Source organism: Tetrao urogallus (genome assembly GCF_951394365.1).
Source record: "Tetrao urogallus genome assembly, chromosome: 5".
Lineage (NCBI taxonomy): Eukaryota > Metazoa > Chordata > Aves > Galliformes > Phasianidae > Tetrao > Tetrao urogallus.
In genome coordinates, this window is record NC_136818.1 from 19,930,960 (window position 1) to 19,946,231 (window position 15,272).

At 35.6% G+C, this 15,272-nt stretch overlaps 1 protein-coding gene across 1 annotated transcript in view; it reads right to left on the minus strand.

Annotated features, from left to right (window-relative positions):
* Positions 1-15,272, minus strand: part of VAV3 (vav guanine nucleotide exchange factor 3) — a gene marked incomplete at both ends in the record, with an annotated part of 154,840 nt that overhangs the window by 48,660 nt on the left and 90,908 nt on the right. The window contains 3 exons of the mRNA XM_079536444.1: positions 117-139; positions 7,884-7,984; positions 10,541-10,642. Coding sequence (XP_079392570.1) covers positions 117-139; positions 7,884-7,984; positions 10,541-10,642 — 226 coding nt within the window. The remainder of the gene's footprint in view (positions 1-116; positions 140-7,883; positions 7,985-10,540; positions 10,643-15,272) is intronic.

Below are 15,272 nucleotides of genomic sequence, written 5' to 3' on the forward strand. Positions count from 1 at the left end.
ATTCTAAAGAAATACGTTATTAAATGCAGAAGAAAAATGTACCTGCTCCAGCAGCACGTGCACAAAGTAAATAACGTCATTAACAAAGCAAATATCACACAAAAACGGATACTTACCTCGTGTTTCAGGTTCCCATGCTCTGAAACATAAGTAAAAATTGGCATTATTGGTGATTGCAAATTTAGGCTGCTTATATAGCAAGCTCAGCCCGCACTGTGCTGCATGACACCAAGCCCTGCTACACCCAGTGCTACCTGATCCCTGCAGCACGCCTGGGCAGCCCAGGGCCGCACCGTGCAGGCCGTGCTCGTCTCGCTCATTGGCTCTCTTCCCCAGGCAGCGCTGCACCCGGTGCCAGTGGCTGCAGGGCAGCCTGAGCCAGCACGCGTTTCTGCAGCGTCCCAAACACACCTCGTAGGCATCAGCTCAGTGGGAATTTAAGAGCTATTGTTCTTCATTGCAAATCGTGCTGGCAACTCTTGTCAGCTGTTTGTTCAGAGTATGCCAGTGTATCAAGATAAGATGTATATCTTTAGCTGCAAGTTTTTCTATACTTGTACATCAGCTTAGCATTACGTTAGTGTATCATGGAATCTGAAGCCAGTGGGTTCTTATTAGACCTTTTTGCTATGAATTTTCTTGTACTATTTAAAAATGAGATTAAAAAAATTGTAGTTCACCAGATGACACCAAGGCAATAACACTTGCACCCACCACTACTCATTACTAAAGACACAAAAAGGCAATTTTTTTTTTTTTTGTATACCTTCTTTCTTTTCATGTCTACTTTGATAACTGATATTTTGGTGTACTCCAGATAACTTGGGTTTAGTGCCTTACCAAATGAGAGCCAACTGCATTTACCTATACATTCTCCAGGACTGTACATGCTGCTAAAGTAGAGCACATACTGTCCATGCCCAGTGATTTTGTTACGTTGAAAACTTTTTCCCTTGTGTCTTGCACACAGTGAGCTATATTAACAATAAATCAAATTAAAAGCTTCAACTGCAAGTAGACTTTGTTTCACTAAAAAAGCAGAAAAATGTGAACCAGTGAAGTGTGGGAAAAAACCCTTTGGCTTTCGAGTGCTTTATGCAAAGACAAGCAAGGCGTGCCAAGACCCAGCACGCCAGCTGCGGACGTGGGGCCAGGCACGCGAGGCCCAGCCCATTTACCACCAACAGACCTTTTTTCTCACATACCATTTCAGATGCTATTTCTTCTCACACACTATGCAAAAGATGAATTTTCTCATCACTCTGAGACAAAAAAATTTTATCATTTATACCCTTTTCAAAAGTGTTAATTTGTGTTTGCACAGGGAGTAAACAGAAGAATAATAAGGCAACCCCGGAGTTAGAGAGTTACAAGTAGACTACTGAGGTTTTCAGGAACCTGAGGGAATTAGTTGCTTAAGTGTTGCTGAAACTCAGTCTATTTTTGTGTTTCAGAATTTAGTATGTCTTCCAAAAGTTTTTGCCTAAATGTGAATGACTTATCAATTTTCCAGTGTTTCATCTCAGAATTATAATTGTCTTCTAATGAACGGAAGTCATTTGGGAAATTATTTGTAGAGGAGCAGGGGCAAAACTTCAATTCAGACTTGAAGGGGTTTTTGTTTTGTTTTGTTTTTAATGGCCTATCTTTAGTTCTACTGATTACTCATCCAGTGACTGAAGGGGGAAGTCCTTCTAACCTCCAGCAAGAGTTTTTTTTTCGACTCCCACAAACATCCCAAACAACTACATGAATGAGTTCAATTTGGTTATTTCAGCATCCCAACACTTTTTATAATTAAGGAGCTTGCTGATTAATTTCCAATATCTAGATTCTAAAAATCACTAAGAGGAAGGTAATAAATATTCTTGATAGCTTGCATCAAGTAAATTCCATGAGAAGTATGTGGGTTTTTTCTTTTGACTAATTCATAGGTTAAAAAAGTAAACTGCTCCATTAACCAAGGTGGCCAGCAGGACACTTATTATTAAAGTCTAGTGAACAAATTCGAACTTACAAAAAGCAGTAGCAGCTCCAATGAAGAATACTGTTTCTTTAAGCTCTCTCTGCATTAACTCATAAAAAGTCAAAAACTTAATCAACACTGACAGACTGAAATATGATTCATTATTTCACTTTTATCATGAAATGAACAAAAAATATTTCATATCTATTTCCACCTAAGAGCTTATTCAAAAAATAAGGCTTACTATCTTTTTATTCATTAAAGTTCAAGTGTTCCTGTGGTTCAGAATTTTTTCTGCCAAATTATGTAGATTACTTCATCATAAGAGTTCAAAATCTTTTTTCCGAATGTTACACTATTACAAAGAGCAAAAATCTAACCCATATTTACTTGGATATTTTGGAAGGAAAAAAAATTTTCTGAAGATATCCATCAGTAGATATTTTTACACAACAATTTTAATTCAAGTTTCTGCTTATCACCTACACGCTCATCAAGGTCTTAGCAAGTGACTTTTACTGTCATAGTTCAACACAGTTTTTAGGTTTCATTTTTTCAGTGAGGCTATGCTATGGGTCAAAGTTTAGTAATTATATCTGATTAAAAAAGAAACAAAACTAGCCACTGGCCTCAATAAGGAAGGGGGAATAGATAAAAAAAACCACTATGGGCTGCTCCTCAGCAATGCAAGAGAGCAACTGCATTCTGCATGCTTACTCAGTGGAGAGTAAATAAGTGGTTATGCAGTAAACTACTCAAGTTCTCATTTTAAAAGAAAACAAATATTTAAAAAGAGTAGCTATCAAGCAAGCTATCTTAAAGGACTTGTAGCAGAACTGGCTCCAGTCACTTAACCAGACATTGAATAATAAGAAGAAAAGCAAATAATGTCACCAGTACTGGTAGTATAGGTCTCCACACAAAACATCAAGCCACCTAAGTGACTTCTGTTCAGGCTGAGCAAGGGCGGTTAGCTAAATAATACAGCCCAACCTTAGTTGCATTTAAACAAGAAGTGGCATAATTCCAATGAACATTCTGGGACTTGAACATTTACTTGTCTGTGCTGTTGACATGGTAGGTTTGGAGAAAAGCCAGCAATTTCACAACTACTGATCAAGCCAGCAAAAAGGTAAACAGTGAAAGCTGCTGTTTTCCTTTTAGGTGCCAAAAACACATGTTTTTTATAAATTATCTCTGATGTGCTGTAGCAAGCAACTATTACATAAACAGCATGGACTGCATCATTGGGCATGAGCATTATAATACGAAAGACATCCCAAACTTAAACCATTTGTACAATAACACTTGCTTTAACATTTGTCATATACTTGAAAAAATAATTTTCCATCTAGAATCATATGTTTCTATGATTATAGGAGGAAAGTTGCTGTTATTTTTCAAATGGAATAACCTGAAGAATAAAAGAACCACGCATAAATTAGCTGGAAGTTACTATAAAAACACCTGATAAGTGTTTTTCTAACCAATTTTTGCCTCAGTAAAGGGACACTTTTAGCATTCCCTGGGAAGAGGGATGTGAAGAACAGAATTTCATATTGTTTGCCACTGTACTTGAAATATTTAAATGATTTCAGACCCTACAACCATTAGTAGAGCTTCATCTAACTGAAATATTCAATAGTCTATGGAACCAGAAGACATTTGCATGAAAACACTTAATTCCATTCAACTGAATGAATTTGGTAATGAAAGTGGTTTGTTAATTCTGCAATTTTCAACTAGAAATAGGCCTACAGTTATGCAGTATGTTCTAGAGCAAGTGATGATATTCATTTGGCCAATATTAAGAATTTCTGCAGAAATTGCAAGGACCACAGAACAACCTGTGCAATATAAATAAGAACAAAAAGGCAGACAGTTTCTCCCTATGTCTCAAAGTTTTGTCATACTGATGCTCACTTCTCCAAAGGACCCACTCTTACCCACTTCAAAATATAAAACCTTCCAACAAGTAGCAGAATATCAGATGAACATAATTGTAGTCTGCCTTGAAATGAGACATAGATGTGCCACTGAAAGTCAGAAGAGTTAGTAAGGTAACAGGAGATCTCTATGTCAAAGAAAAACAGCATATATGTTTATTTAAGTAGCCCTGTAAAAGAAATATGTGTGCCGATTTCATAATCTTCATGTGTAAAGATAAAAGCTTTATGAAGCCTGGTGTTTAAGTATGGTTGTGCAGCCTAAAGGAATTTGTCAGAACATAGGCAACGAAGGGGATGCAGGATTTGAAGTCACAGAAAAAATGACGTGATATAACATAAGTAAAATATAGGAAAATATTTGAGCAGGCCTTTGTCTTCATTGCAGAGGAAAGGAAACCAGATCATGACAGAAGTGAGCACAGCACTTCAATGAGCACACAGATTCAGAGCAACATGGGCAGGAACAATAAGAAGAACAAGGACTAAACAGAGACGTTTTGTTCTATTTATTAATTTAACTGATGAAGTCTATCTTTTATCATTGCAACATCTATAGTCTAATGAACTGGTCTTCTTCAAAGCAGGACATCTGAAGAATTAGCACATGTTGGTGTAGATGGTAAAGCATTACAACACTGCAATTTATCTTCAGGTTTTGTCAATGCTTCTCTCACAAGTATATCATCTAAACATGACACTTATTAAATTCATCACTCGGAAGGTTTCATCCATCTTCGCACCTTTATCTTTTGCATTTTCAAAAACTGGCTCGAAATGGAATGTAAATAAAGTTACAAATTTTTAATCCACTCAGATGCTCTAAGCGTCATTTCAGAAAGCTTTAAAAAAAGCACCTGCTCAGAGGTCTAAAAAGAAAATATTAAGCCATACACAAAAAAAAAAAAAAAGAAAGAAAAAAAAAAGAAAAATACTGATGAAAATTCTCTGCAAATGCTTTTTAGGAGCCCAGCATATTCTCATTTTGGCAGAGTTTTTAATTCTGATCACCTCTTTTCAAATAAATATCTAGTATGAAAATTGTCTAAGGCATAGATCCACTTACGAAGAGATAATAAAAAGTTAAGACTATTCAGTTCACAGAGGACACTAACAAAGAGGCCATGAAACATTAAGGTATCCAGAAGCACTCACTGAAAACTTCCATCTATACTTCTCACAAAAATCAAGAAGTTGCAACTTAATTTTAAAAGGTAACAAGGTAAAAAATAACCAGGATAAGATATGTAATCTATGAGGGGCTCAGGGAAAAAATTTACAGACTTCAGTGTTACGAAGATTGTTAGCCACAATTAGATATTTTTTGCTCGTTGGCCAAATTTGCTCTGTGTGTTGAGAGAAGACACATTAACAGCAAAAAATGTAAGACTATTTGTCCCTCATGTTCTTATTTGGTTAAAGAGCAAGAGAAAGCATTGCAAGAATTGCAATTTAAATTTTGCTAGCTTTTGTGGTCTGAACTATTTTCAAAGGAGGTTGTAAAGAAGCATTACATCCTATGAGCATGCAAAAGATATGCAGCTCTTCTGTCTTGTATAGAAATCTAGGAGCTCTTCCATAAATGTAAAACAAGAGAAAAGTTTGCAGCGGGGACACAAAGTGGTATATGTTGATGTAAGCAGAGCATGTAACAAAAAACAGAATCTTAAAAGAAAAAAACAGTTGCTTTCAAGTTTAGCAAAAATTCATGCAGTATTAACTGAAACTCCCCTCCCCCCCCTTTTTTTAAAAAAAAAAAAAAAAAAAAAAAAAAAAAACAGGAAAATTCTGCTGCTTTCAAGTTATAAAATGAAAATTTATGACATTAATAAAGTGGTGGGGGATTTTTTATTTCGATTTTTGTATCCATGTTTTTTTGAGAGGTTTCTGGTTCTGGTTTGGTTGGTTTTTTTGGTTCATTTGTTTGTTGGTTGATTTGCTGTTGGTTTTTTTTTTTCCTTTCATAGTTGGGATGGAGAAGGAGGGGAATGACATTGTTTTGTTTACTCCAAGCAAGCATTACTTTGGTACAGATGTAGGAATATTGCCAGAAATCAGACCTTGTGGGATTGACATTCTTACTGATATACATTGCACTGTACGCATCCACAAATCTTTATAGAAAAACGGAAAGACAAGTTCCTGCCTCCTGGCATGTCAGCTATCCGATTAAAATAGAAGGGGAAAAAAAGAAAAGAATACGCAGGGATGGCTTATAGTGAAAAAGATAGCTTTCTGGTAAAGAAAAGTGTCTTTGCTTTTCCTCTCTATTAATTTAAATGTAATTACCTTAAAATACTTATTTATATTATTTTCCTCTAGAATAACCTTAGGAGGTTCTATGAAAACTTTGTACTCCACAAAAACAAATATTTGAATGAAAAATACCGTGGTTGCTTGTATAGTTTTTGGACCTAAGATAAACTATCTTAAAAAGCCCAGACTGGGACAAGAGCACAGAAGATAATCAGTACAAGAAAACAATTAATAAAGTAAACTTAATTGGTTGCAGAAAAAGTTAGGAACTGCTGTCCCTAATTAACTTGTTAAAGGAGGAAGTAATTTGGGCAAATTATTATGCTGAATCAAAAGCCAAGCAGAAGCTGGAAAGTGATGCAAACAAGGGCAAAGAAAGAAGCAAGCTCATCCAACTTGGAAAGGAACAAAAAGCTAGCAACAAAATCTTGAAGCAGAAGCCTGTTGAAGAAGAGTAGACGAAGTCATGTTGTAATTCAAGCAGTGGGAACTGCATTTTGCAAGGATAGTGATAGCAATGCCAAAAGAGGAAAATAGAGCAAGATAAGAGGTTGCATAGCTTACATGAAATATACGAGACAAGAAACTTCACACAATTATGAAGTAATTCCAGAAAAGAATGCATCAATTTTACAAAAGCAAGTAGGACAATGTATCAGAAAGCTTCTCCAAATAATACAGTTACACTTTTCAGAAGTTATGATGTGTTCCAATGGCTTTTCTGTTTCATATATTATCAAGTATGATTCTGTACGATTCTATATGAAGTTCAGGAAATCCAAAAGTATAGATAGTGGGGGAGAGCTCTAATTTCCATTTTGCCAGCTCCAGCACTGGCAAATAATCTCTAGAAAGACTAAGAGAAGCTGGATAAGGGGAAGAGTCAAAAACAGTTCTCCTACTACATGACTAGCTGGCTGAAATGCACAGACTCACTGCCACTAAGTGAACAGGTACAGGGAAGGGAAAGCATGCAAATACTGAGCACCAATATTTGGCATTAGCAGTGAGGGATGTCAGAGAAAACTACAAACAATGCTGAGCAGAGTGGAAAGAAGTCAAATGTGAAGATAACAAATAAGAGTTGTTTGAGGGAGACTGAATGGTAGCTTAAGTCACAAGAGTCCTTGGAGCAGAAGGAGAATGGAATGAGCACAAAATGTTGATAGCTAGGGAAGAAACCAATGGAGTAGAGCAATTGATTAAAAGATGACAAAAAATTGGTCCTTAGGTGTGGGCAGCAGTGATACATCAATCATATTTTTGTGAATATTGAGTGGACAGAAACCATGGAAACCGAAGAGATGAAAGTGGAAGCTGAGGCAACACAGTTTCAGCAGCTGAGAGAAAAATATAACAATTGATGTAGACATAAAGGGAGAACCATGAAGATGATAGATGATAAGTCATACATTAGGTGTTACTTTGAGCAGTGTACGATTAAAACCAGAGCAATTTCTTGCTGTATAGGACATGGACAAAGAAATTGGGTTTGACCTGTAACAGTTCAGTCTCTTGCTTTTTAACATTTCAATTTAGCAAGAATAAAAATCCCCATGAATTCTAAATGCAATTCTAATTGTACTTATAAATGGTAGTTTCAAAAGTATGTATGTTACAATAAACACAAATTAGGGGTAAATTAAACCTTAATTATATCTAGCAAGTTTTATGTCCTAATTAAAATTGGTATTCTAACAATAAAAATGACTTACCACCTGAATTAGCTCTGCCACAATTGTCTAATCTTCCTAAGCATTCTTTGTGCGCTCCAGCTCCACACTTAGAGCATAAATAGCCTTGATAAAATGTTCCCCTGTAAAATAAAATTAGGTAGTGATACATTAGAAGTGATAAATTTTGTACATAAAGAAGTAAGAGACATAGCAGAAGGTAGTAGAAGTCATTTGCTGTACTGCATGATCATAGTCCTTAAAGGCTCAAGAAATAGTGACAACTGACAAGCAGCTCATCAGCTTTTTGTCACTGCTAACCATTTATAATTTAAAAAAAATAAAATAAAATCAAAACCAGATAGCTCTTTAGGACTACTGGTTAAATAATCTTCATTTGTATTTAGCCCAAAGCAACTCTGGCACAATGAGCTTGAAACTGTAGTGTTATCTGAATTATCCTACTCTACAGCTACTCTCAGCTTTCCTTCAATGGGAATTTGCCCAGACAACACATAGAACAAATTCATTTTGAAAAACATGTAAATGTGAATACATGTTTAAGTACTAAGGGTTTCATGGGTTATACTGAAATACTCTAGACTTCAAATTTGTTCATTTAAAAGAAATACATCTGGTTCACTTTGCTTAATAACCAGAGCTGCTTAAGGAAAGAGTGGCTTTACACATTCTCCCATTCTCCTTAATGAATTTGGAGTCTGAGCAAACTGATTCATTTTCAGATTTGTGCATTGCCTTAATCTCAGGTATGATCCACTGAACAGCTAACAGTTCTTTACATGTACTTCTGAGCAATAATATGTGTTCTGTCTACTGATGTGTCTGCTTACTCTTCACCGTAGACTTGTCAGGATAATTGTGGAGACAGCCCAGTTTGGAGTGACCATGCATCCTAGTTTAACATGTCATCATCAGCTGCAAAGACAAATTGGGCCTTGTCTATGGAACACACGATTGGACAATTGTAATCTGAATGAAACATACAGCAACTGCTACTTACTACAGCAGTTACTAGACTGCTAGTGCTTGAATGTGTTGTTTTGTTTTTTTTTTTTAATTAAATTCAGAAGTGTATGATTTATGTGTCAGAATACACAAACTTAGAGACGAATAAGTATTTCAATGCACTCGGTTCCATTTTTCAGTTTCATTATTTTTTCCCTTATTGCTACACAGGAATGCAAGACTGTATGGTAAGAGTGTAGGATATAAAATTATCCTTCACAATAGATGCTTCTGAGATTTTATCTCCACATAAGAAAGACCAGGCACTAAGGTTCACATTTTATTTCAAGAATTTACAAGTTTAGCATTCTGAATGTTAAAATGACAATGCCTTTTCATAAATTGTTTTGATGTCTTATTGACCCGTGCCCAGTAGGCTCTCCATACTAAAATACCCAGGGATGTGTCTATATATTATAAGGTAACACTTGGGTGTGTAAAATACCCTAGAGCAAATTGGCATGCCCATGCAGAACAATGCAGTTTCTTGCAGGCTGCGTCCTGAAAACAAGACAGTCGTTTCTCAGAAACAGCAGTTAGTACAGTAACAGAGACACAATGCCTCAACTATTCCACTTCAAATTCAAAAATGAGGCATGCCATCTATAAGTTCAGGATGTCTGCAGCATCCTTCATAGTCACTTAGACCTTATTACACTGAGCAAAATGTCTAAAAAATATTTCAGAAACTCCAAGTCAATACAACTGTTCAGTAAAAAAGGTTGCTAAAGGAAAACACATTTATAAGGCAAGAAGGAACACACCTGAGATTATTGTATTCCATGTCTGTGCTTAACAGAAATACCACCCATGTGTCAAACACTCTTCCTACAATGCTGTGGCTACATTTTTCTAAACGTAATAAAACGTTATATGTGCACCTGAACCAGCCAAGCTTTACAGAACTTTTGTAACTCCAGCTCACACTGTGAAATTTACCATTCTATACAAGTGCCATTAAACACTCCATGTTTACAAAAACAGAGGAAGCTTACCGAGAAGTCATTGGTGTTCATGTGCAAGCATACATGTATTTCACAGGAAAGAGAACAAGGAATTTCTCAATTTGAGTTACCCTTAGAAATCCTTGCTCATGAAAGGATTAGCATTTCTCATTTAGCTTTCCAACATCCATTTTCAATTTGCCTACATACTTCTACTTTAGCAGTGGCTTTGAGAGACAGCTATTTGCTGTTTCATAAAGCAATCTCCCCATATCAAACATTTATGAGCATCGTCATCTGCCTTTTTTTGAAGAAAACATTCCATCTGTCCTTGAGACTGGTGGTCTACAGCAGTGGGACTTGTGGCCCAGCCCTGTTCATCAAAACTATACAACATGGTCATCATTTACACTTGCATACAATTCCTGTGCAAAACAATGCTCATAGGAAGATTTAACAAAGCCGTCTTCTGAAAAATGGGGTAGCCCCTTGATGTCTTGGCCTTTCAACAGCGTTCCTTTTAATATTTTGTAAATTAATTATCAAAATCTCACTAACACTGTGTGTGATGGACCTTATGGCTTGAGTGTCTTTAATATGTAACCAGCTAGCCATATGATATGTTTCCATGTAATGTTTTGAGTCAAATATTACCCCAGGGGGAAAAAAAAAAAAAAAGAAGAAAAAAAGAAAAAAAAAAAAAAAAAAGAAAAACCTTAAAAATCTTACCTAAGAAGCATTTGACAGACTTTGCAAGATGTCACACGACTGAAAGTATGCATTTTGAACTCATGAAAGCTTGTGTCTGCATAATCTGGTCGTATGTTTGACCTAAAATAAAAAGTATTTTAAAATCCACTTTAAACCATGAAAATTTAGAACATAAAGCACTACTCACAGCAAGAAATCTGAATCCAAGAACAATTAGCTTTATTTACACTTCAATGATTTCCACTGAAGTGAACAGGAAATATGGAATTTATCCACATTTTGAAATGAAGACTGAATTATTACATTACGCATACTTGATCCTTAAAATACCTCCCACAAATCATTTTAACTCCCACAATAACTAGATAATAATTATTACATATCAAAACTGTCTTCTGCTTTTTATTCCTCTTTTTATTCCAGATAGAGACATTTTATGAAAAAAAACTCATTTCTTCCTTCTCAAATATTCTGTTACACGGATACATGGATCTTCAAAGAAGTGTAGCTCACAGCTTCAAAACCAATAGGTGAGAAAAATGTAACCAGAAAACTTGGGACAATTAGGCCACAAGAAGGCAGCAGTATAACTGATAGCTGATTTTTCATCTTTCTTTAATTCAGTAACATTCTCAAGCTAAGAAAATACGACTACCTAAAACAGAACCACTGAAATATTAGAGTGCATAATAGAACTCTAGATAACATTAATTTAGACTAAACTAGACAACAAGAATGTAAGTAGCATGCATTAACATACTTCAAAGATTATTTATCTTGGAATGTTTAGGACAGTATAGATTTCTGGTACTACTTCTACAAAACCAAGGAATTCATGATGCACAGGAATTAAAATATTATTTTAAAAAAGAGGATAAGAGTGGAATAATCTACAATACTCAAAAGAAAGACCAGAAGCTTTTCTGACATACAATTATGAATTCAGGCATTTAAGTCGGAGATGCTTATTAGATAATTTTCATTTTTACGTTTAATAAATAACTATTGGACTAAAACACAGACCAGCCACAAAACGTAATGAAAGAAATATGAGTAAATATACAAGCATCAATCTCTCCAGGATTGAATGAAAAGACTTATGAAAAAAACATTCAGAGAATCTAAGTACCTAGTGTCAGAAAGGTCAGCCTTCTAATATGCCTGCTGAAAACGTATGTGCTGAAAAGAAAACTGTATTCAAAAAGAAAAGGGGATTTTTCCTTTATGTTTGAGAATAGCTTTTCAATCAGTACTATTTTAACTAGCTCACTGGAGTCTCCTTTTTCTATGCAAGATGTCAATACAACGTGATCTACTAAAAAAGCATGGATATTACTCATTGAGAGGATAAAGATATAGGTGTCAAGGTATCAAATTAATCCACCATTTTTCAAGTACAACCAAAGAAAAAGGTGCATCCATTACACTGGGAGAAGTAAATCTTAAAAAAAAAAAAAAAAAAAAAAAAAGCGCATGCCATAAGGAAAAAAAAAAAAGGACAATCCTATCCTATACATGCAGCTTATGGTTAATTCAGAGTTAAAATTCAGTACTTAAAAATTCTCTTCTATTCTTCTTCTCTCAGACTAGCTTCCTCAAAGATTGAAGTACATGCAAACTATTGAAAATATAACTTCTACTGACAAAGGTGATACACAGAGTTCTTCTATTTGTAATAGAGTTTCCTTGTATTTTATAAAGGCAGACAGTTTTATTTTGCAATGCTTCACAGAAAAATTCATTGAATGGGAAAAAAGCACAGCCCTAAAACAGCAAACAACAAAGCTTGTGGCAGCCACTCACAGAAGAGCTGCCACAAGACTTTCCACCTTCTGCCCACAAACTAACTTGTTTTATTCCACTTGTAGACTTAGCTATCAAATTATAATGTCCTAAATAAATCAGAAGGATTATGGAGTTGAAATCCCTATATCAGCTTTCTCTTGTCTGTTATTAACTACAGAAGGACTTGCATTGATTCCAAATACTTCTCAGATCTTAAATATTGCAAAAACATACAATAAAGACCAAATTTTTAAGTCATATAAACTCCACCATGTTTCAGTTGAGTGATTCTACTCCATAGATAGCTAAAATAAATTCTCCATCTAAACAGATGTTCTTTCTTCACCACTTACAAACCTTTCCTATTCACATCTCATGCATTTTTTTGCTTGCTAAAGCCAAAATAGCACAAAGATCTTCTGAATCTTCCACCGCCCAAAACGCACTATTTTCTCTCCCTTCACCCATCCCCTTCAGTGCCATATTACTCAGAACTCAAACAACAAAAGCTTACATCACACACACATTATTGAGTCTGGAAGGGACTGCAGCCTCAGCATATTGTAGAAGATCCTATGCAGGAAACAGCAGGAATCAAAAAAAGAACACTTATACCCAATCTCTCTTCTTGTGCACTTAAAAAATAGTTTCAAATACTTGCTTCAAAATGATCCCTGCCATTACATTTACTAAGAGCAACATTCCTGTTTCCCATGCCTTCCTTTCTATTTTAGTAATCATTCGCACTACCTGGCTCTAAACTGAGGTAAAACAGAAATGGACATGCATCAAGAAAATATGTTCTCAAATTCTGAGTCTGCTGCATTTCAAACAAAAAATGCAGCATCTACAAGGATTCTGTTTATAAAGAGGTAATTTAATAAAAATATTACTGTTTGGATGTATTATCAGTTGATTCATCTTAAACAAGAATGCTTTTCCTCACCCCTCAAAAAAAAAAAAACTTTCACATACATAAAAGCAAAGTTACCAGTTGTCAGCATCCTGGGAAAGAACAGTGCAAAAATCAAAAATATAGTGCTCATTCTCAAGGCGGAGTAACAATCTCCACATAGAGAATTAATTAATGGCAATTGGAAAGATAACACTGCAATAAAAAACGTATGTGTATTATCCAATGTAAACATGGAGGTAGAATAAGGAAAGCTTTATATAAAAAAAAAAAAAAAAACACACATTATTTCAGGGCTAACTGTGGACAGTTTCATATTCTACCATCTGATCAGACTGCATTATGGCAAATCCAGTTCTGTAGTCACACACTACATGTCGTGTCAGACAAGTCTGAGATGATATAAAACATCATACACTGTAACGGTATATATCAAGTTACAAGTCTATGAACATGAAGTCTGAAACTTAAAGAATCTGGGAGTTTGACACTTCCATATTTTACTTTCCAGCAATTAAAAAAAATAATACATAAAAATATTTGGCATCTAATACTTGCTCTGTGATAACAAAAATTTTGGACTAAAGAGTAAGAAGAATTCATCTGCCTATGCCCTAATTCCACAAAGATCATGAGAATTTTTTTCGCCATAAACCTTTCACAGTGAACAGTATATACTATTTTTGGAATTTTTAAACATAGTAAACAAAGCTGGTAACTTCAGAAGAAAAACAGTAGTCACTGCACAGCACACACCTTTTCTGTCACCTCCAACCATACAGGAGCACTTGTAGTTACAGCACTGAAAGCCCTCCACTGACACTCTGAGAACATAGATCATAGCTACTATGACGACACAGTTCAAAAATGCATCTCATTTTTCAACCTTTTTACTTCCCAACAGGTAGGGATATTCCAAAACAGAGAAGAAAATTGATAGTAAGCTAATATTAAGTTCAATACTAAGAATATTGTCTTCTTTAGAAGGAGCATTTCTTGCCAGAAAAAAAAAAATAGGAACCCACGCACAACTGCTATAAAAATTTAAACATATGCTTAAAACAATTTCTGTGACTAGCATTAGGAAAATCTAATTTAGGACTTAAATTGGGTTCCATTTCCATCAGGCAGAGTGGGACAGAGTCTCCATTCCAGATATCTCACAGTTTGCTCAGCCCTTCCTCCACAGCTCACATCATCAGGTGCCACAGGCTCATCACAAACGAAACATTTTATCCACCTTCTGATTTCCAGCAACACTGCTAAGTGGTTGGAGCAGGAAATTATTCCTAAATCAGGAATACTTTATCTAGGGTAAATAATGACAGAGAACACGTTCATCATTTCCTTGAAAAACTGTCTCTCTTTCTTACAAGCAGTGTGTGGGGAGTCAAAAGTAGTTTCCCTTTTTGTCTTCTACTTTTTCCCCAGGCTGTTTTAACTCCTACGTTCTAGCAGGGACAAAATGTCAGAATACAAAACAGTGAATCTGTAATTAAGAAAATTTTTCCAATTCTCTCCTCAATTCAGCAGTAGAATTTTTGTAAGGGACAACCATAAGCGCCCTCTCCCACACAACGTGGATCTCCATTACCCGATTTGCTCCTTGGGCTGCCCCTGAGCCTTTTGCGTAAAGCTTTCTCTTTCCAAGTTATTTGAAGAATATTAGTCCCACTGGGACCAATTCACTGCTACACCACCAACCCACATGCTTGTCTTGCTAGTCTCCTTCATCATTTGGACATTCTGTTCTCATCCTTTCAAAAGCCATCAGAACGACCATTCAAGGAACAGAATGACCATCTGCTTCAGTCAGCCCTGCATCCCAGAACACATCTTTTGTCTGAAAAGTCTGCAAAGCCTGGTGGAAGAAAGAATTAACCAAATATCTTACGCAACCGCTCTCGAATCATGGAATTCCAAGCACACCATTTTTGCCTTTGAAATATTCCTCTTTTGAAAATACCCCTTGAAATTTGCCGTGCTTCTTATTTCTATCAACTTACCTGTCAGAAAACTAAATTGATGCATAGGCCACCCCGTCTTCAGCCA